A 22,678-nucleotide genomic window follows, 5' to 3' on the forward strand; every position below is an offset into this window, starting at 1 on the left:
TCCAGATGGTCATAAAACGTGCAGCAGGAAGTGCCCAGGGCAGTGGCCTCTGGAGGGACCCACCAGCCCCGCCCCGCGGCGACCCTGCATTCTCCCAGGTGGGCGATGGGCAGGGGGGCGGCCATGGCGGGAGCAGTGTCCTGGCAGCACTGTGTTTGCACGTGCCACGGCCACCACTGGGGTCCCTGCAGGAGACGGCCAGCCTGCGGTGCTCTCCGAGGTGCCGGTGGCCCGTCTCAAGTGACCTTGGTTTCATTTAAACCACCTCTCTCTCCCTCCTTGTCCTTGGGTCCGCTTCCCAGGGGGAGGGCAGCTTGGATGGCGTTTCTGCTTTACCACCATCGTCTGCAACCGGTGACCACTTGGTGCCACACTCTGCCGAGGGCCGGCTGGCCGGGCGATGAGCTGACAGGGGTGGTTCCATCAGGTAATAGCGACTGTGTCTGGTCTTTGTCCCTGCTTTCTTTGTGAATTTCCTGAGTGACTGGGGTGTCCTTGTTAAGGAGCCCGTTTTGGCCACCCCTGAGGTTACAAGACACGGTGACTCGGGGTGTGCCCTCAGACAGGTTCAAGGGAGGGCCAGGCCCACTGGAAACACCAGCACGTGAAAAGAGGGCTGGAACCCTCAGGAAGGGAGGGGGCTGGAAGTCGAGTTCGGTCACATGGCCAGTGATTCAATCCGTCCTGCCTATATACCAACACCAGTGGGTTTGGAGGAGCCTCCTGGCTGGTGGGCCGGTGTCCCAGGAAGGAGGTGCACCCAAAATCCACAGGGACAGAGGCCCAGGACCCTTCCAGAACTCACCTTATGCATCTCTACCGTTTGGCTGTTCCCGGGTTGTGCCCTTTATGATAAAACCACAACCTGAAGTACAGTGCTCTCCCGAGCTCTGTGAATCATTCTAGCAAATCATCAAACCTGAAGAGAGGTTATGAGAACCCCCGGATTTACAGCCAAGTCAGAGAGAAGTGGGGACAGGCTGGAGACTCCCCCGTCTGCTGGTGTCTGGAGTGGAGGCAGTTTTGTTTGGACTTCACCCGTGGGGTCTGTGCCGACTGGGGGCAGTTACGATCAGACTCGAGTGTGGGACACCAGGTGACTCTCAGAGAATCACCCTCAGAAGGCAGGCACAGGTTTTTGGGTTTTTTTATTCTGTCAGCAGGTGTGCCTGAGGGCCTGCTGTGTCGCCCCCAGTGGCCAGGGCAGGCCGCATGGCTCCTGGGCTCCTGGGTCATTCATGGCAGACCACCCCCCCCCCCAACCATGCAGCACTCAGCCAGGATCACCGATGGGTGCCTTTCAGAGGTCGAGAGATTCTGTCCCCAGTCCCTCCTGGCTTGGTGGCTCACCAGCTATACCTGGTGTCCCCTGGCCCGTAGAGGCATCCACCAGGTCTCTGCCCTCGTGGTCTCATGGCGTTCCCCCATGTGCATTCATGTCCAAATGGCCCCCTTTTTTAAGGACACCAGTCATTTGATTAGGGCCCACTTTAATGACCTCATCCTAACTAATTACATCTGCAACGACCCTATTTCCAAATAAGGCCCCATTCTGAGGTTCTGGGGCTAGGACTCCAACGTATGAATGGGGCGGGGGACACGATTAAACCCATAACCCGGTCCATCCTCACTGGGCAGGAAAGTGCCACACCCTCCAGGACGGTCCAGGTTTTGTCAACGAAGAAGCAACGGGCTGGAAATCGGGGGCCCGAGGTCTCCGTGTGTGAAGTGGGGTGCCGACATGCCCCCCAACCCAGGAAGCACCGCACCAACCTCACTCTCCCAGGGATGGAGACCGCCTGGGTCATGGCTTTTTTTCTAAAACATTCACGTTGGTTTGTGCAGAGAGGTCTCAGCTTCTCCAGGACATGCCTCTGTTTGCCCACAGCCCACGCAGGTGTCCCCTGTGAGCCTCTTGGTGGCATCACCACAGAAGAGCCACGTGCTTTCTCAGCTCCTCAGGCTGCCAATCGGTCCACCCGCCTCCTGTCTTCATGGCTGTCTCACCTCTGTGCCTTCGTCGTGACGCTTCATCCTGACACCTGCTCTTCCTGTCCCTTGTCCGCTCACAGGCCTGGCTTGGTTTCCATCTGGTCACCTGGCCTGCACGCCATACCTTACCCTGAGTGACTGAGCCGCTCTCTCCTCTGCACTCGCAGGTGTGGGGTTCCTGCAGCAGGTGGCCCGGACACACGATGCTTTCGTTGGAGCCACCGGGGGATCTGCCTCTCTGGCTGCCAGGCACGTCCCTGCATGCAGCATGAGGGCTTGTTCATGTCTTCTTCTCCAGCCCTAGGCACGTGCTGGGTGCCCAGAAAGCAGCGGCTAAACTGTTGACTTAGATTCTGTGGTTGAGTTTGTTCCCTGTGATTTCCTAGGACACACGTTAAATGCAGGAGAGCCTCAGGTCTCACTTCCTAAAGGGGACAGGTGTTGTGGTCTTTAGATGTCTTTCTTACAGCCACAGAATGGTGTCCTTCTGAGCGTTTCCTCTCGAATTTGTCTGGATGTAATTAACACATTTGTGTAAGCCTTCTGAATGCATGGCTGTTCTCTCTGAGAAGAGTTGTCAAAGGAATTCATAAAACAAGGTTGTTTTGTAAACGTCCTGTGGTTTGGTATCCACCGCTCTGTGCCATGTGAAGTGGCTGAGAGCAACGCTTCAGGACCCAGGCAAGACTAGAACCCTTCCATGGCTCACGGTCACTGTCTTCTGGATATTCATTAGCCTCTTCAAGCTTCATAGTCCTTGTCCTCAAAAGGGGAGGAACACAGAGGAAGAGGAGGAGAAGGAGGAGGGGAAGAAAACAGAGAAGAAGAAGAAGAAGGGGAAGAGGAAGAAGGAGAAGACAAGGGGGAAGAGGAGGAAGGGGAGAGGGAGGGGAGGGGAGGAATGGGTGAGGGGAAGAGGAGACAAAAGAGAAGAAGGGGAAGGGGAAGGACAGGAAGAGAAAGAGGAGGAGGGCAGATCTACACTGTAGGGATGACACAGGAGGCAGAGCGTTTGTTGGGCATTAATGGTTTGATCTCAACAGACTTGTCTTTGAACTTGGACTTTCATCCAAACATGCTGTGTATTTTCAGACAAGCATCATCATTTTCCTTTTTTTTCACCTGTAAAATTGGAATTATAATAGTACTTGACTCTTAAGATCTGTTGTAAGAATTAAATGCAGTAATATGAATACCTGATATTTGTTGACATTCTGTGTGTAAAACCTTATCCTCCTGCTTTGCCTACATCACTTCATTCAATCCCAGTGCTACAGGGCGACATGGTTATCATCCTGACTCTACAGATGGGAAAACTGAGATGATGCCTGAAAAGTAGTTAGCACAATGGCTGCTCTATACATAGTGCTGCTGCTGCTGCTGCTGATGGTGATGATGATGATGGTGGTGATGGTGGTGATGATGATGGTGGTGATGATGGTGGTGATGATGATGGTGGTGGTGATGATGGTGGTGGTGATGATGATGGTGGTGATGATGGTGGTGGTGATGATGAGGATGGTGGTGGTGATGGTGATGATGATGATGGTGATGATGATGGTGATGGTGATGATGATGGTGGTGGTGATGGTGGTGATGATGATGATGGTGGTGATGATGATGGTGGTGATGATGATGGTGGCGGTGATGGTGGTGATGATGGTGGTGGTGATGATGAGGATGGTGGTGGTGATGGTGGTGATGATGATGGTGATGATGATGGTGATGGTGATGATGATGATGGTGGTGATGATGATGGTGGTGATGATGATGGTGGTGGTGATGGTGGTGATGATGGTGGTAGTGATGATGATGGTGGTGGTGATGAGGATGGTGGTGATGGTGATGATGGTGATGATGAGGATGGTGGTGGTGATGGTGGTGATGATGATGATGGTGATGATGGTGATGATGGTGATGGTGATGACGATGGTGGTGGTGATGATGAGGACGGTGGTGGTGGTGATGTGGTGATGGCTATGATGAGGATGGTGCCACGTGATAGTGGTGGTAACAGTAATGATGATTCTTCACTTTCATCGTCTCTGGCAGCCTCTGACCACCCACACAACCCTCCGAAGACTGGGATCCAGTCCTCTATGTGGCTGGATGAAGTCTCATCTTTTATTTGATTTAATAGAAGGGGAGAACTTGTTCTTTCTCCTGGCAAAGAAGGCTGGGAATTCATCATCAAAATACTGCCAGCCTGTAACTCTGGTGTTAGACACAATATGAAATTCTGCAGGAATCAAAGTCTCTGTGAACCTCTGCCTTGTGGGGCCTCAAACATTATGTTGTGTGGTTGTAACAAATAGTCTTCAGATGAGGCGAACTTTGAAAGATGCGTATTCTCTGGTCTTTAGCCCTGACACTGAGTGCGGTAGCGTGCCCCTGGCCACTGTCAGAAGACTGGCGCATCGATCAGGGTGGGCTCCAGGTCCCTTGACGGGGTGGGAGGGTGCAGGGGTGCCGGCTCTTCCAGCAACGCCCTTCGTATGCGGATGGTCGGGATTCAGCAGTGGCCTCGAGCAGGGCGCCTCTCCCGGATGAAACGCAGCCATGGGCAGGATCCTGGCTGCGGGGCCTCAGCACCGGTCCCGGGCAGGATGGAGTGAGGAGCCGTGGGAGCACAGGGATGTGGCTGTCCCTGCCTGCACACAGAGGTGAGGCTCAAGGCTGATAGGGACACAAGGTGCGCCCGGAGGAGCAGGACTCAGGCTCCAGGCCGGGCCTGGGACCTCGGGTTCTCAGCGCTGCCCTGCTCTGCCTGACTGACCGCGGACCCCCTGGCAAACCTCTGTGTGTCTCCTCGCCCGGCCCCACCTTCGGGCCCTGATGACACCTTCAGGGGGGGTGTGGGCTGGGGACCAGCACAGGCACCCCGGCTCTGCCGAGGCCAACCCCTCCGTGGCGGGCTGACCACTCAGCCGTCCCCTTTCTGTGCACACAGTTACGATTTGCCAGTGACCAGCCAGGACCTCCTACCACACGATGCTCTGCTGGCCACGGCCTTCGGAGGGACCGAGGGGTGCCAGCTGCAGACTTACTTGTCAGCCTAAAGGCCATCTCTGCGCTCGAAGGCCAAGGTCCCCTCCGTGGAAAGCAGCGGCTGAAGGCTGTTTCCTGGCTCATGGCAGACGGCCCCATTCTGGGCTGCATAGAGCTCGGACCCCTGTCTCCAGAAATGGGTCGGTCTGGTTGTCAAAAGGGCAGGTTCTGAGTGGAGTCCCGCTTCACGACCCAGCTCCGTGAGGTGCCGTGCTGTCCTGGCTTCAGTGCTTGTCCTGGAGAAATCGGAACAAATTCCCAGCAGCTGGGGGTCCTCAAACACCTCGGCGGATCCTGTGCGGTCTCATCTGGGAACGCACAGGGCCTCAGCACCCAGGACCTGATCTCACACGATGGCAGCACAGGGGGCCCGCGGATGGGTCCCCGCTGTTCCTCGAGCAGGTGTTTCCTCCTTGCACGGGGCTGGTGGCCCGGTGCTGAATCCTGGGCACGCCCAGGCTTGCGGGGGGTGGGGGCGTCCTCGGCTTGGGGGACGTGGGCCGGGGCCCACGGAGGCTGCCGTGTCACTTGTATTGCAACAGTCACGACAGAACTTTGGGGAAGCACCGGAAGGAACGCATCAGCCCAATCCCACGCACCTCGGGACACAAGACTCCTGGACATTTGAAGCTTTAAACCACAGGAAAACCTCCTGATGTGAAACAAGGCAAAGGCAGAGAAGTTCTCAGTGTCCCCAAATCCTCACGCTACAGCAGGCCGTCAGGACCGCGGAAGACAGCCCGCAGACGACGTCTTCACGAGTAGGGCGGAGGCTTCCCTGGGAACTCTCACTGTGGCGGGCACAGCCAGGCCCCAGGCACCAGCGGGCCCTCGGGTGTCAGCGACGGCCCCAGGAAGCAGGGAGGTGGCGGAGGCCCAGGGAGCCTGACGTGTCCCCGGGGCTGAGAGGCAGCCACGGGGCAGCGGCTGCCCGGAAGGGGTGGGGCCGGACCTGGAGGGGCTCCGGCTTCAGAGAAGCCAGCATGGTGGCCGGGCCTGCGAGCTAAGGGTCCCTCAGGTTAAAACCCGGGACAAGGACAAAGAGAAAATGGCGTGAACTTATCGGGATTACACAGAGACACCAAGGAAAAGGAAAGGAGGGTGAAAGTGGGGGGCACCGTGGACAGGCTCCAAACACAGGGGCACATCCCCGTGTCACAACAATGAGAGGGAGTGTTCCAGAGCCCGGTGACCAGGAATGCCGCCTCGGGCCATCTCCCCAGTACCCTCTCGTTTCACTCGAGCTGCAGAAAAATGTCACCGTGCAACCCCACGTACAGGAGTAAGAGAACGATGATGCCCCTGCAGACAGAAGGAGCAAGGCCCGAAGTCAGCCAAGAATCTGATGAAAATAGTAACCAACCACTTGAAAATGAGCTACCTTTCCTTTCCTTTCTTTTTTTTTAAGTTTATTTATTTATTTTGAGACACAGACAGCACGTGTCGGGGAGGGGCGGAGAGAGAGGAAACAGAGAATCCCAACCAGCTCCCAAGCTGCCAGTGCAGAGTCCCACGCGGGGCTCGAACCACGAGCCGTGAGACTGTGACCTGAGCCGAAACCAAGAGTCGGATGTTCGACCAACTGAGCCACCCAGGTGCCCCGAAAATGAGCTCACTTTTCAAAGGCTGTGCTGGAGGTTATAAAATCACAGCCTGTATCAGAGTAGATAATTCAGGGGGAAAAGGGCATGTTGTTGCCCCAAATAAAGATCTGAAAAGACAGCTGGATGACGCGGGAAATTACAAATTAAAGGGAAACAAATTAGAAATGAAGCATAAACCAGAAGGCGCACAAACACGCCTTAAGGTTAACAGATAAGAACGAGAGGGAAAAACCTAAAGAAACCAGGAAAGGTACAAAGAGGGTGTGAAAGAAAGTGACATAGGAAGGCAAAGACCTACTTGTGTCCTTGGAGTGGCCAGTAAGGAGGCTCAAAGGATAAAATGGAACAAATTCTAAAAAAAACCCCACAAATTCAAGAAAATCTCCTCGTATTAAAAAGATGTTCACCTACATTTTGAAAAGGTACATCTCATGCCCGGGGCAGTCAAGCAACAGTCACCAAGACAGGGACAAGCGCTTTGTTGTTGTTGTTGTTGTTTTTAATTTTCATTTATTTTTGAGACAGAGAGAGAGAGAGAGACAGAGCATGAGCAGGGGAGGGGCAGAGAGAGAGGGAGACACAGAACCCGAAGCAGGCTCTGGGCTCCGAGCTGTCAGCGCAGAGCCCCACGCGGGGCTCAAACTCACAGACGGAGAGATCAGGACCTGAGCGGAAGTCGGACGCTTAACCGACTGAGCCAGCCAGATGCCCCTCTTTATTTATTTTTGAGACAGAGAGAGAGACAGAGCGTGAGCAGGGGAGGGGCAGAGAAAGGAGGAGACACAGAATCCAAAGCAGGCTCCGGGCTCTGAGCCGTCAGCACAAAGCCCGACGTGAGGCTTGAACTTACGAACCATGAGATCATGACCTGAGCCGAAGTCAGACACTTAACCGACTGAGCCACCCGGGCGCCCCAACAAGCTCCTTGTTTTTTAAAGGACAGGACCCGTAACAGGGGGAAACACATCCACTGTTTAACTCTGGGAACTCATCGTGAGTTCATCGCCTTTGCAGGACACTACCAAGTCAGCACAAGGCTTTGACAATGAGCTTGGAAGGGGAAGAATCCAGCTTTTATCCTGTTTTCTATATGGGTTATAACTTAAGGGAACCAAAAAGTTTATGAGGCCATTGCTCTTCGTAAAGTGTTCAATCCAGCAGGTGCAAATAAAGTGGGACGACTCACACACTGGTGTTTGACAACCCTTACGGAAATGACGGCCCTACACAAATCACCCGCTCACGTCACAAAAAGACAGGTGACCAGAGAGGCTGAGGCTCCTGGCGGAGGGAGCTCAGTGCTGCCGTAAGGTTTTCTTACCAAACGTGGACCAGACCGGAGCTGGGGCGGCCTGTGCGTGTGGCTGCACGCACAGAAGCTCAGGGGCGGTGGAGCCCCTGGACTCGAGGACACGGATGCGGGACTTGGGTCGGGGGAAATGCTGATTCCTTTCAAAGCAAATGAAGACAACCAACCTGGGGCAGGAGAGGAGAAAACCGCAGACTAAAACAGACTCAGGAAGGTGATCGGCAGGGTGTGGAAAGCAAACCTGACTCGGACGCTGGTGCGAAAACGAAGAGTAAGAGAAAAGAAAACCATCAAGGGAATCTGAACAACGTCCGGGCGGCGATTCGATCACATTAAGGAATCGTTGTTTGCTGCTTGTTTTCAGGCGTGACTACGGATAACTTCTAAAAACCTGGTATGTTAGTCCTGCGCCCTGAAATACGTCCAAACGGAATTTGTATGGGACCTGGGTTTGTTCCCAAATAGTCTGAGTGGGGGGCACAGACCAGACATGAGCTGCACTGGCCGTGACGTTACTGAGGCCGGGAACGTGGCCCCGGAGGGCGGATGTCCTGCTCTGCTTTCTATACTGAACTTTGCCCCGTTGAAAAGTTGAAGGACGAACTCAGGGCTGGGTCTGCTGAGTTGACCTCACCCGCGTTTTCCCTGCACACAGTCCTGCTCTCATGGCGGACCATCCTCTTGAGGCCGCACCTGCTCTGTGTCTGTCACCATAGAGGCAAACGCCGCCCTGCCGCTGCTCCAGCCACCTCCCCCTGCCTCCCGCCAGCTGAGCGTTCTTCGCGGTAGACGCGGTCGTCAGAGGGCGCAGAGCTGACCCATTACTTGTCCCAGGTCTGCAGCACGTACATTCTTGCTCACGGGACACAAGAGAAAAAGCTGCCTCGGGCTGTCACACGTGTACACCTCCCGGGGTTAGGGAGGGAGCCCAAATTGTTGACAGCCAGTCTGGAGAAGAGGGAGGTGAGACGTGGGCCAGCACGTGGCGACGTCCCTCTGTGTCCCCGCCGTGACACCGCCATCACGCCGCCGTAAGGGTCAAGTCGATTGGACGGAAGGGCTGCAGGAGACAGGCTCACTGTCGCAGCAGGCGCCCGGCTCCAGGCCGCACCCCCTTCCCCTCACTGGCCGTCGGGCGCGCCCCCACAACGACGTCTGCTGAGGCAGAAAACGCATTTCCCATTTCCCCTTCGAAGGGCTGCAGTGATTTCGGACATCCTAACTGCAATCGAGGCAACGCATGCAGGTTGCTGATGCTTGGTCGGTCGCTCGTTTGAGCGGCTTCTGGGGAGCAGCTGTAGCCGCGATGACCTCTCGGTAGGGACAGTCACCCTGGGTGCGCCACGGTCAGCGGGATGGAGAGGAGTCTGGGGATAGGAAACTCCCTGGATTCCGTTTAAGACGGAGAGTTTGAAAGTGGGAATTTTGAGGAAGAGGTGGAAATTGAAACTGTCTTCTCAAATCAAAGACCATCTCCAGGAGCGGTCCCGTCCTAAGCTCCCTTGGGAGCGGGCGGCAGAGGGCACCGCGCAGGGGTCCCGGGGAGGCCCCCGGGGCTCATCGTGGTGGAAGGAGAGAAGGCCAGCGTGAACCCAGACCCCACACGTCTCCTCGGGCTCCTCCGTCCTGGGTAAGCCTGTCAAAGTCCCGATTGTTTGAGACTCAGCTGACGCCTTGCCTCCCTGACCACCCAATGTCCGCGTGGCCTTGCAGGGACCCCCTGAATGCTTTCTCAGGGAAGGCAATGCAGACGGGCACAGCTCCGGTGTCGATGGCCCGTGTCACGCCCGCGCTGGGCCCTCCCTTCCTGGGCAGGGACTCAGATCAAACAACAGCTGTGGTTCTGTCATGCAGAGGCCCGAGGAGAAGCCAGATGCCCACGGAGGGACAGACCGGAATCGGTGACTGTGCCCGGCCCCAGTGCAGGGGCGGCAGGGGGTCCCCGTGCCGAGGGGAGGGGGCTGCAGCTCAGCCGTGGTTATCGTACACCCGGCAGCTTCAGCACAGAGACACAGGATGGCAAGTTCCGGGATCAAGGGCTAGAGCGGGGAGTGCCGCCGACATGGTGGCACCAGGGACGGAGACATTTCTGCTGCAACCAACTGGCCCCGGGGTGCCCCAAGCCAAGGAGGAAATACGGTTGGTCCAGCAGTGCCGCGCTGCAGCGTCTGGGATGCTGGGTCTGTCTGGCATGGCCTTAACACTCCTGTCTTCCTGGGCTAGAGCTGCCAGAGACAGAAAACGACACCCAAGTGTTTGTGTGTCCCTGGGCCCCACACAGCAGGTGCGGTGGGCATCTGCTCGGCGCACGCCCGAAGGAGAAGGGGGAGAGCCAAGGATTGGTTATAATCTGGGAATGTGGCCACCTGTTTGTCCGTCCATCCACTCTGTCTCTCCAGGAGCCATGGCCTCCCGTGGGAGGCCCCAGGCCTCCTATGCATGACCATTTGACAGACGTGGGCCTCATCCTGTCCCTGAAGTGTCCATCCCACCACAGAGATGGGGGCCATGGGAAGCTCCCAGATGGGGACAACCTGGAGGACACCGGGGGCCCGGGCACACAGTGCAGCGCATACAGCAGGTGCTTAGCATTTGACGGATGCATGGGCCAGAACCTAGCTTCTCTCTGCTGGCCTGCCTGTGGGCGGGTGCCACGTTGGACTTAGGAGGTCACGGCAGGCCGGGAAGGTCCCCAGGGTCTCCTGTGCACCCTGCATGTGGGTGTGCTCTCGACGGCATGAATGGACCCCTCGTGGAAGAAAATTCTCCAGCAGTCCCTCCCCCATGTGAGGGAAGACAGACTGATCATAGACATCACAGTTTTATCTCAGAGTTCAGGCACCTGCTGCAGCACTAGAGGTCCCCGGAGACCCCCGGCCAGCCCTCCCGCGCAAAGGTAAGTGATGGCAAACCAGAGTCCCAGGAAGGAAAGGTAGGCTGAGAGTTCTGACGAAGAGCCAGCGAGGGAACTTTGGGGGGGTGAGGACTCCGGTCGACTTGGCCTGGCCTCCTGCAGGCCGGATTTCAGATCTCTCCATGGGAGACCCTTGCGTGACGGGTGACGGCAGAAGTCTGCCTGTTCACCCCAAGGCAAGGGGCAGCGCCCACCGCGTCTGTGTGCAGCTGGCGTGCAACACGGGTCTCCTTACCAATGCTGGTATCTGGTCACCCCTTCAAAAACACAGAGGTTTATAATTCTTTTTGAAGAGCAAATAAATGGCAGGAATATGTGTGTTCCAGTTCAAAAAGACAGTGAAATCCCAGCACAACTGATCACTCCATCCCAAAGGCAGCTGTCACAAGGTAACCTGTGTGGGACGCTCTAGTGACCTGTGGCACAGGTTTCTATGCAGACCCCACTGATCAGCTGAGATCATGAATTATGTACCAAGAGTAGCAGAAGGGCAGTGGGCGTTAATCGTTTGTTTTCCATGCTCATCAAAGACCACAGAAAGACGATGCACTGTCCTATCTTACGGAGTCTCCTGGAGAAGAACGTGAGACTCCCACCCTGACCCTGGAATGCGGATCATTCTCGTTCTATCAGGGCCAATTAAAGATACAGTTTTATAGCAAGTTTATTTTTAAGCCCACCTATTTTCTAGCATTATCTGATGGCATTTCAAAGAGGCGATGCTCTCACTTTCTCAACAGCTAACCTCCGTGGGATTCGAGAAACCCGGTACGTAGAAAGGAAAGAGCTTGGCTCCTGGTTGTCTCTGTGGCGTGATGCCGCTGCCCACACTTACTGATAATCGTTTGCCTGTGCGCCTGGGCTTTCTGACTGCGGTAGGAGGGTTTCCTTCCACCTTCCACAGCTGGCTCTGTCTGGATACGGGCTTGACTGGGGAACAGTGTCAGGGGCAGTGTCTGCAACACCTCCACACTTTATATTAGGCTTGTCTTTTGGATGCTAATGTTTTTTTCGTACTAAATGGATTGTCCCAGCCCTGGATTGCCCCCAGGTGGGGTGTAGAACTCCAGGAAGACAGATCATAACCTCACGGCTCTGTGCGGGGCACCTCGGGATCATGTGTGGACACGGAGGATGGGGGTACCTCCTCAGGTGACCCCAAAGGTCCTTCAAGACCCAGCCTTGTCCAGAGGCCCTGCTTGGGGCGTGCCTTGGCCACGTTGGTTTGTCAAGAGAAAATATGCGGGACGTACTTGGGGCAGACAGAAAAAGGACCGGGCACTTCCTGCCGATTCAATGTTCTCTTAGGTCTCCAGCCCACGCCGCTCACGACCCCAAGAAAGCGCCCTATTGATGCGACTTTTTTATGGGATGAGGCCAACTTTACCCCTTCTACCCAAAGCCATCAACTGGGCATCCCCAAACTTACAAACTACAAAAGTTACAAACTTAGAAATAAGCAGGGGCGCCTGGGTGGCGCCGTCAGTTAAGCGTCCGGCTTCAGCCAGGTCACGATCTCGCGGTCCGAGAGTTCGAGCCCCGCGTCGGGCTCTGGGCTGAGGGCTCAGAGCCTGGAGCCTGTTTCCGATTCTGTGTCTCCCTCCCTCTCTGCCCCTCCCCCGTTCGTGCTCTGTCTCTCTCTGTCCCAAAAATAAATAAACGTTGAAAATAAATTAAAAAAAAAAAAAAAAAAAAAGAAATAAGCAATACTCCAAGCCAAGAGATTTCTTTTGGTCACCCACAGGATAAAAAATCTGCGCCACAGCTGTGAGGCCAGTGGTAACTGAAGGAGCAAGGCCACCCTTTCGTGCTCCAGGAAGCCGTTAGTGAGGAGGAACCCCCAGCCCATCAACTGGTAAAATCAGGCACCGCTAAAAGCCACACTTATCGTTGACAATTTCTTCTCTAATGCGTCTTGTGGATCATTTCATTCTGATGTTTAAACTATATGACTCACATTCGCTGGATCCTTGAGATAGTACCGTTCAATTACCTGACATAAATCCTAAGTTCTTAAAATAGACCGCACATGTGAAAAGCAGTCTGAACTTAGAGAAGACCACTCAACCAGAAACCGGCAAAACCTGTAGACACTGCCCAAAACGGCAAAACAGGGAGACACAATAACTTTCCCACTTCCCAGTCCCGGGGAAGATGCAGGGTCACATGTCATGGGCGCATCCCGTTAAGTAGTAAATAACAAGGCACTTGAAACTGCTCACCATGTCATGTAAAATATTTTAGTAATTTGAAAGCTTGTCACTGGGACGTATTTCTCTTCCCAGGGAGTTTTGGGAAAAGTATCATCTAGACCTGAATTATTGGAACAATTGAGCTAATTCCATCTGTGGAAGAGTGTGCAAGATGTATACGAGTCGTGTCGGGGTTTGGAAGAAACGCAGGAGCAGAAAGCGACGTCCAATGTTTCCTGAACATGGCGGCTGCTGAGTCACACGCCGTAGGAGGATTTGACACGCTTCTTGATGACGAAAAATTTCATTAGTTATACAATAAAGGTAGGTCAGAAGGGACTGATTTCAGCAGGTCCTCTGAAGGCTTGTTCTCTTAATATCTATGCCAGAATCCGCCAATTAAAAATACACAAACGCAGTCAGGAGCTCGAGAAAAGCCCGGACTCACTGACAATAACCTTCCCAAAGCCAGACACGGTGCACGGAGATGCCGGTGGTCTGGCAGCCCAGGGCGATCAGCTCTGAGCAAATGACACGCGGGTCAGGCTGTGGGGGGAGTTTGGAAAAACCGCACAGGAGTGAGCCTTCCAAACAGAACACGTGGTGTGTGTAAATGGCTCAGAGATGAATGACCAGGACGGGTGGAATATTCTAGAAGCCCAGTCCAGCTGCATTCACTACAGAGGAAGCACTTCCTGCCAGAGCTCAGCGGGAGAAAAGCGTGGCCAGGACAGGGACCCCCAGCCGGGGAAGGAGTCTGCAGGAGGAAACCGGGGCAGCAAGGCCCACAGCTTCTGGGTCTGTTCCAAAGCTGGTGCTCATTTGCGGAAATCATTCAGATGAGTAAGACCAAAATTAATGTTCTGACGTTACTTGAATGCCAGCTGATCAGAATTCAAGGCCAGTCCCATGGGAACATGAGTGAAATGGGGCCACGTGTAGGCAGATGTCCCAGCTACTCTGGACCCCATCCAGCGTCTCCTCCAACCCGACTCCAACATCATCAAATGGTGGCTCCATGTGCATATTTCGGGTGCCTCGGGAAGCTCGTTTTGTTTTTCAGATCGTGGATACGTGTATGCAAAGACCAACAGAGACCGGCTTGGCTGATCCCCATGGTCTAAACACAAAAACAAAGACACGACACTCTACTCCCTTTCCTGGAGCCGTTGGCCCCGTGAAAGGCACATGGCCACAGGGAGCCTCTGGCCGTGCCGACCGGCAGCCCTGGTCCCCTTCGTCCCAGGGAGGAGCCATCCCTGCACCCAGACAGCCCCCTGTCTTGGGGAGGACAGTGCTCACCATCCCCTGCAGTGTTTCTAGAAAGTTCTGTGCTGTCTGCTTGTGATCAGTTGAAATTACAACATACCTGGGCCCTGGCCAGCGAAATGATTTTTTAAGGGGCGCATAATAGGGAGAGACCCAAAGGCATCGACATGAAAGGAATGGGGACCACATAGGGCTAACTCTGCAGGTCTGGGTCTCCAACCTCACTGGTCCGTCCTCAGTCCCAGAGAAGAGTCCCATCCCGACTGGGGGTCGGGTGTCAGGCGCCCGGTGCCCAGCGCTCGCTCTCCCTCCCTCCCTCCCCCTCCTTCCCTCCCTCTCTCCCACCTTCTTTTGCCAGGAAGCCACCCCTAAGGGCTGAAGAGGCTGGGATGGGCACAGGCTGAGACAAGATGGCATTTTCCTTCATCACCGTAAACAGGTGTCACTGCGGGAGTCTTACTTCTAAGGCACTTTTTGTTTTTTGGTAGAAATAATATTGAGAGGGTATTTTTAAGACTGTACAACATAAGGCTAAAGAAGAATCAGGTGAAAGAAGGGCACCTGGCTGACTGTCAGTGGAACATGTGACTTTTGATCTCAGGCCCCATGTTAGGTGCAGAGATCACTTATAAAAGAAGATCTTTAAAATGTTAAAAAAAAAAAAGAAGACGAAGAATTGGGTGGCATGAAAATGGTGACAGATAATGGTTTTCACCAAAACACACAGATCAGTGATGTGAGGTCTATCTTCCTCAGATATACAGACGATGATTTTTTCTTTGCCACTATAGTGATCACACTTTCCGTTGTGATGCTATTAAAAAACCACCAGTTTTCACAAGTTGGCTTTGGAGTCTTAGCCAGCACCTTCCCCTTGTCTCCCTCGCCCTCACAGCCCCGATGGCAGGCTGGAGCCCGCCCACCCGGCCATCTGCCTCCCTTGTCCACACGACGAAGCTCTTCTTTGCACTGTTTCTGCGTCCAGAGACTCGTCTGAAACGCTTTCCTTTCAGAATGACTTCAAACGTGAGGCTCTTTTCTGCGTGAGCAGGGTGGGGGCTGGGCTCTGTCTGCAGCACCTGCCTCCTCCGTGCTCGGGTTCCAAGGCACACTGTGTAAGGAGAACGTACCCACGGTGCTCACCCTCCGGGGGCACGCTGATCCCTGCCGCCGGCCGAGGCCATCCCGTGAGAGGCGGGACAAGGGGGCGGCTGGTGCGTGGCCGGGAGCACCCACTGGGCCACGATGAGGGCCGGGCTCTGGCAGGACGTGGGCACCCCCTGAGCTCAGGAAGCGGCCCGTGACTCACGCTTCACGGGTGGCCTTTTATATCCCCCTCCTTCTCTGCCAGAGGCGGGTGCCGGACAACACGGCCACGCCTTCTGCCCGCTTCCTAGGGGCTTAGACACACGGACCCGGGCTTCACCCCTGACGTGGGGGTCAGAAGGAAAGGAGCCACGGAACCGGCCCAGCAGGAGGGGCTGCAGGGGTAGCAGTCAGAGGAGGGTCCCGCACCTGCGTGTGCTGCCCGCACCACAGCCACAGGGTGACGAGCACAGAGAGCTGTGTATTCGCTAGTGTGACCACAGTCACACGCCCCCCCGCCCCCATCCTCTGTCACCTTATGCTGTCATCGGGAGCTTCTGCAATCTCGCGCCAGGTGGGAAATCTGAGGTCAGGGTGGAATTATTTTGCCCAAGTCACAAAGCAAGAGGCGCCCAACTCCAGCCCCAGACCTGCCTGACCCGCAAAACGGTGTTCTCTCCTCCCCCCACACCTGGCGCCTTCCATCCACACCTTCAGGGCTCCGGGTGCCAGGCCAGGGCTGAGCACGTGGGCACCAGGGAGGGCCAGTGCGGGCCCGACGCTGGCCAGTGTCCAAGGTGCCTGGAGCCCTCCCGGGCACCTGCCCGCCGAGGCACAGGGCACCCGGAGCAGTCACTGAGGAGGAACCTGGGACCTCCTGTTGCCTGTCCACTGGTTACACCTCTTCATTGCTCACACGGCAGGGCCAGAATGATCCCTTTTCTTTCTACACCCCCCAATTACCCACTAAGGAGAGACGCAGAAGCAAAAGGCATCGTCACCTACCGGTTCCTCTTGGTTCTCATGTTTCGGTCTTCCCTGCCATCCTCAGGCCTCGACCCATCGCTGTGGTCGGCTGGAAGAAAACCAAGTTAACAAGATTGCCGGTCAGCGCCCATCACCCTGGCAAAGCCCGGGCAGCCCCCACTTCCAAGCGGAGTCAGCTGGAGGGTCAGGAAACATATTTCCCACAAAGACTGATATCAAATCCTGGAACCAACCTTCCCTTGGTACTCGCTCTATGTTCCAGCAGAATAGAGATCTGATTCTCTTTCGTGCGGAGAAGGCATCTCTAGCTGCCGCCCGTGTGTAGAGGCTGCTAGATCGTCCAGAGAAGCCAGAGGCTGGAGACTGGGAGGTGGGCATCACCCAACCCCCACCCCCCTGCCCCGCCGGCACCTTGGGACTCAGGCCCTGGATAAGCCCTTCTGTGTCACGTGCCCCTGCAGGTTCTCACAAGTGACCCGAGAGACCTGGTCCCCCCTCTGTCCACTGCAGTGAATCACCCCACTTTTTTTTTTAATATTTTATTTATTTTTGATAGAGAGAGACAGAGCACAAGTGGGGGAGGGGCAGAGAGAGAAGGAGACACAGAATGTGAAGCAGGCTCCAGGCTTAACCGACTGAGCCAGCCAGGTGCCCCTCTTTATTTTTGAGATAGAGAGAGAGAGAGACAGAGCGTGAGCAGGGGAGGGGCAGAGAGAGAAGGAGACACAGAATCCGAAGCAGGCTCCAGGCTCCGAGCTGTCAGCCTAGAGCACGACGCGGGGCACGAACTCACAAACTGCGAGATCGTGACCTGAGCCGAAGTCAGACGCTTAACCGACTGAGCCACCCAGGCGCTCCGTGAATCACCCCACTTCTGCACACGGCATGTACCTCACTACTGGCCATGCAGCTTCTCCAAAAACCCAAATTGATTTTGAAGACAGGCCCCCTATTTCCATCCTGAGGAGGCTGGCCTTGTAAATATTTGATGAGCTTTTGGAATGAAAAAGTAAAAAGGTGCTTCGGCATTTCTTATTTGTCTCCAAAAGGGAAAGAGGAAAAATGAGTATCAGGATGCTTCCAGAGCATTATTATTTCAGTCCTGACAGATGAATGATTTCCAAACGCTCCCTGGCGTTACAACTGATTTCTGCCCTGCTTCTCATTCTGTGTCCATCATGCACAGGAGACCACTTTCTCGTGTCCGCGTCCCGTGTGGGCAGAGGTGCAGGGGGCTGGGCTCCGTGGAGCATCCCCGGTCTCCGCGTCCCCCAGCCCACCTGGCTGCCTGAACTCCGCCCTTCCTGGGGAGGCTCTGCCACGAGAGCGGGGCCACGAAGGATGCGCTGTTTGGAATCCCAGCGAAGCCTCCGCCCCCCACCTTTTCATAGGCTTCTTTCTATGTTCAGTGTGGGGCTGCCTGCAGGAGGAGAGAGTCAGGTTCTGGAAGCTCCCGGCTGCCCCAGCCCAGCCGTCGTCCTGGTTGGGGTTCCTCCCACGCACAGCCACCCACGCCAAGCTGCATGCACTACACTAGGCCATCACGGGACCAGTGGGCGCTTGCCAAGAACCTTCTGGAAGCACCTTCTGGAAGAGGTTCGCCCAGGAAGGAGACGTTACAGACACAGACATTGTCCAAATGAAGATGGGGAGCGGGGCTCCCTGTGGGACAGTGGGGAGGGGTGGTCCGGGACCTCAGCCCTGGCAGCCTCAGCGGCACCTGGGGAGCCCTCGCGCAGGGAGCCTCCTGCGCTGGTGACGCTTGGGGCTGGACGTGCTGCAGGTTGCTTAGCACATGCCTGTCGCGGGGGGGACAGGTCCCAGGTGCGACAGCCAGAAATGTCTCTAGAAACTGCCAAACACCCCCTAGGGAAGAGAAGCCCCCTCCTGGTTGAGAACCAGGTCTAGAGACGAGAGCATTTGTGACACCAGCTGATATGGGGAGGACTCACCGTCTTCACGCTTCCACACTCTCTTCCCACATGGCCCGTCCAGGGCGCCAACAGTCAGCCCTTCTAGGCCGCTGCCCCAAGAGGCACACGCACCTCCCTGCCCCTACCCTGTCCTCCCCACCCGGCCTCTCTGCTTCAGTGGCCCACGGGCACCCCAGCCCTGCACACTCAATCTGTCCACCCCTGTACCCACTCTGCCCCGTCCCTGCCTCCATGCCTGCCAGACCCCTGCACCTGAGACGCCAGGACTGGATCCCGGCCCCTCTGCCCCGGGGGGGACAGGGGTCCCCCAGGGGCTCCGCCTCAGTGACCCCAGAGCAGCCGCGAGCCTGCCCGTCTGCATCTCAGGGTGTCTGAAGGTGCACCTCCTTCCCAGAGCGCTTGGGGGGAGGGGACGCTGCAGCCAGGTTTCGCAGAAAGAGAGGGACTGTGTTTTGCCATCTGCTGGCCTTTCAGGCAGAGGGGACGGGGTGACGGGGAGCAGGCAAGGTGTGGCCACAATAAGAAACCAAGTGGAGCAGAGGCAGACCACGCCCCTCGTTCCACTCCAGTACGTACTTGAGGGAGGGCAAAGGGTAGACGTGAAAACTCAGAAGTTTTTTCAGGAAGAATGAGGTCATACAATTATAAAGCTATTGATTATTTTTTAAAAGATCTTTTGTTGGTTTGTTGCGGATAGTCTCGTCGTGAGGAAAGTAATCAAGACACAGAATCCAGAAGCCGTAAAGGAAAATATTCATAACTGCGACTGCCTTTAACAGCACAAGACCAGAAGGAAGATCACGCGTTCGGCAGAGCGGGGGGCGCTGGGGTCGGCAGTTCCTCCGGATGCCCACTGAGCTCTGGATTCGGACGAGACCGCATAGCCGCCCGGATGAGCTGCCAGCCTTCAATAGCCACAGAGATAATAACGGAGCAGAAACTCCAGAGGCCACACGCAAGGATCACACGTTTAAGAAAATCGTTTGGAAAACTCACAAATGGATGCCTCCAGTCCTCCACAAGCAGGAACCGGAAACCCCTGAGGATAGGAGACTCCCGTTTTCCAGGATTTCCGTGTAATAAACCCAGAAAGTCCAGTTCTCAACAAAAAATTACAACCCATACAAAGAAATAGGAAAGCGTGGCCCATTCACGAGAAACAAGAATTGGACAGAAACCCTTCCCCAGGAAAATGACCTCCGAACGGATGAGAGAGATAAATGTGGGAGCTAAAACCATAAAACTCTTAGGGGAAAACACAGGGAGACATCCTGACAGATTTGGTAATGGTTTCTTACCCATGACACCAAACCACAGGCGATAAAAGGAAGAAAACCCGAGAAATGGGACTTCATAAAATTAAAAACTTTTGTACATCAAAGGACACTATGACCACACAACGGGAGCAAATGTTTGCAAATCACATATCTGCCAAGGGATTAGCACCCGGACCATGGGTAAACTCCTACCGCTCCACAACAACACCACAAACTAAGACAAAAACAACCCAATTACAAAAAGGACAAATGACGTGAAGGCACGCTTCTCTAAAGAAACCATACACGTGGCCAAGAAGCACGGGACAAGATGTCACACACCCTTAACCATTAGGGAAACGCCAGTCAAAACCAGAATGATGCGCCACTTTACATGCTCTATGGTGGTGATCACAACAGCAGTGATGATAATACTAACGATAAAAACAAGATCAGCGGGTTCTGGCGGGGATAGAGAAGGATGGGAAGACCCCCGTGTTGGGAACGTAAAACAGCGTCACTGCTGTGACAGAAGAAGTCTTGGCCGCTCCTCAAGAGGCCAAATGTAGAACTGCCCCTTGAGCCAGAAATTCAACTCCTCGGAACAGACGCAGAAGAACTGAAAACAGGGACGCAAACAGATATCTGTGCGCCGATGTTCATACTAACACAATTCATGGTAGCCAAACGGAGGCAACAGCCAAGCGCCCATCAACCGACGGACGGACAGGAAATGAATGGGTCCATCCACACGATGGGATATCATTCGGCGGGAAACAGGAACGAACGTCCGACAGAGGCTACAGCCTATGCGGATAAGCCGAGAAGACACTAAGCTCGGTGAAGCCAGTCAGACACTAAGGGGGCAGGACCGCCTGGTGCCCCCCGCAGGAGGCCTATGAGCCGGCGAGTCCATAGCCTTGGGGGATGGGGAAGGGAGGCTCCCGGGGCTGCGGGAAGAAAGTCACGGGGACTTGCTGATAATGGTTACGGAGTCTCTGTCTGGGGTGAAGACAGAGCTTTGGAGGATGTGGTGATGGTTGTACAACAATATTAAGGAAGTTAATGCCACCAGATTGCACACTTGAAAATGGTTACAAAGACAGACGCCAAGTTACGTATACTTTAGTACAATCAGAAGAAATTCGGGACCGATTTTTTATGGAAAAAAAATCAAAAGATGAGGAAAAAAATACTGTAATCGTGCTGTAGCCCAAATGCTGATATCTACAACACTCCATATATTTCAATAAAAGAGACAAAGACTTAAGCATGTCACGGAATACAAAACAAAACAAATGGCCAATAAACCTGTGAAAAGGTTCAATTTCACTCAAAACTTAAAAAACGCCAGTCGAAACAAAGAATGGTTTTAAAATTCAAATGTGGATGATCTCTGGTGCTTGCAGAAGTGTGCAGAATCTATTAGTGGGTCTGGGAGCTGGGCTATTGTGGAGGAAAATTTAAAAGGCATGTACCTTTTGACCTGGCAGTTCGGATAATACGAATCTGTACAATACAAACGCTTGTAAAGATGCTCCTAAGATAAATACATGTGCACAAAGACATTCTTATCAGCACGTCCAGCTGAGGGAGAGGGAGCGGGAGAGAGGAGGGAACCTTGCACAGAGGACCTGAGCACTCTGCGGGAGAAGCCTGGGCCCCGGGAGCCAGGGTCAGGGCTGGCCAGATGTCCAAGTCCCGCCTACAGGACTGCCCCACGGGCACGCCCAGAATACGAGGCTCAGCAGGCCTGTCCTTCCGCTCGATGGGGGCCAAGCTTTGACGGGACAGCTGCACCCCTGACCTGAGTTCTCTGCCAATCGCCCTGCGACAGCTCTGTCTGCATTTCCTAAAATCCATGAAATTTGCAACAGATGAGTCATTCATTTAAAATCATTGTCCCAGGGGCGCCTGGGTGGCTCAGTTGGTTAAGCATCCGACTTCAGCTCAGGTCATGACCACGTGGTTTCTGAGTTCGAGCCCTGCGTCGGGCTCTGTGCTGACAGCTCAGTGCTTCCGATTCTGTGTCTCCTTCTCTCTGCCCCTTCCTTGCTCGTACTCTCTCTCTCTCTCTCTCAAAAATAAATAAAACATTAAAAATAATAATAATAATAAAAAACACATAAAAGTTGCTGTCCTGTGCTCTTTAGGACTGCTGTTTGTGAGCCAACGGGAAGAACGGGCACCCCTGTTCCCTCCGAGACACAGAGGAGAAGCAGCCCCCAAGACCGTAGCTGCCCGGGGCGAACAGAGGGGCAAGGTGGGTGCACTTTCCTGCTTGGCCGCGAGCCCCGAAACCTGTCCCCCAGGCTGGGTCAGGGCAGCTGGCAGAGGTGGGTGGGGGTGTCAGCACTGAGGGACACGAGGGAATCCAGGGCCCTGCACCGTGGCTCCATCACCTCCACCAGCTGGGGGCCTCCTGACACCAAAATTGGTCTCTGTGTTTCTTGTTTGTCTGCAGGTGGTGTTTAGTTTACGGCCTGGCCGCTGGTCTGGGACTCACTTTGCTCCTCCCCCACTGCCCCTGGGCCCCCGGCTCACTGCTGGGGTCGGGTGTCAGCCCCGTCCCCAAGTGCACAAATGACTGGTCTGGAAAGGAACTAATGTCCTCCTCCTTCCCCTTCCTTCCCTTCCTCCTTCATTCCTGGGTCCGCAGTCAGGGGGTGACAGCTTGAAGCATTAGGTTCTGGGGAAAACCACTTTGAAAAAATGCTCTTCCCGCCTCTCGGGGTTAACAGCTGCACAGACGGGACCCAGCCCCTGCATCAGCGCTAACTCAGCAGTGTTGCTGACCCCGGTTGAGCCTCTGCCCTGCCGTCCTGGCCACCCAGCTGCAGGAAACAGGGAGGTGACTGTTACGGAGCCTCATGAAGACCCCTGCTATGATGCCTGTCCCGGCTGCCTGGCACATTCTGCTAGGAGTTCAGGCCCCCTGACCCTGCTTTCTGGAGGCATGACCTGTCCCCACTCACCTGCCCCATCTAGGGTCTGGGTCATTCGTCCCGCAAAGAGGAGCCACGGGAGGGGCCCCCACGTGTTGTCGGGCGTGGGACACATGTCACATGTGAAGGGCAGCGTCCCTCC

The 22,678-nt window shown here is 54.9% G+C and overlaps 1 protein-coding gene across 1 annotated transcript in view; it reads right to left on the minus strand.

Moving 5' to 3' along the window:
- TCERG1L (transcription elongation regulator 1 like) overlaps positions 1-22,678 on the minus strand; it is a 194,124-nt gene that overhangs the window by 25,010 nt on the left and 146,436 nt on the right. Inside the window, exon 8 of the mRNA XM_043597899.1 lies at positions 16,420-16,489. Within this exon, the coding sequence (XP_043453834.1) occupies positions 16,420-16,489 (70 nt within the window). The remainder of the gene's footprint in view (positions 1-16,419; positions 16,490-22,678) is intronic.

This window comes from Prionailurus bengalensis, chromosome D2 (assembly GCF_016509475.1).
Source record: "Prionailurus bengalensis isolate Pbe53 chromosome D2, Fcat_Pben_1.1_paternal_pri, whole genome shotgun sequence".
NCBI lineage: Eukaryota > Metazoa > Chordata > Mammalia > Carnivora > Felidae > Prionailurus > Prionailurus bengalensis.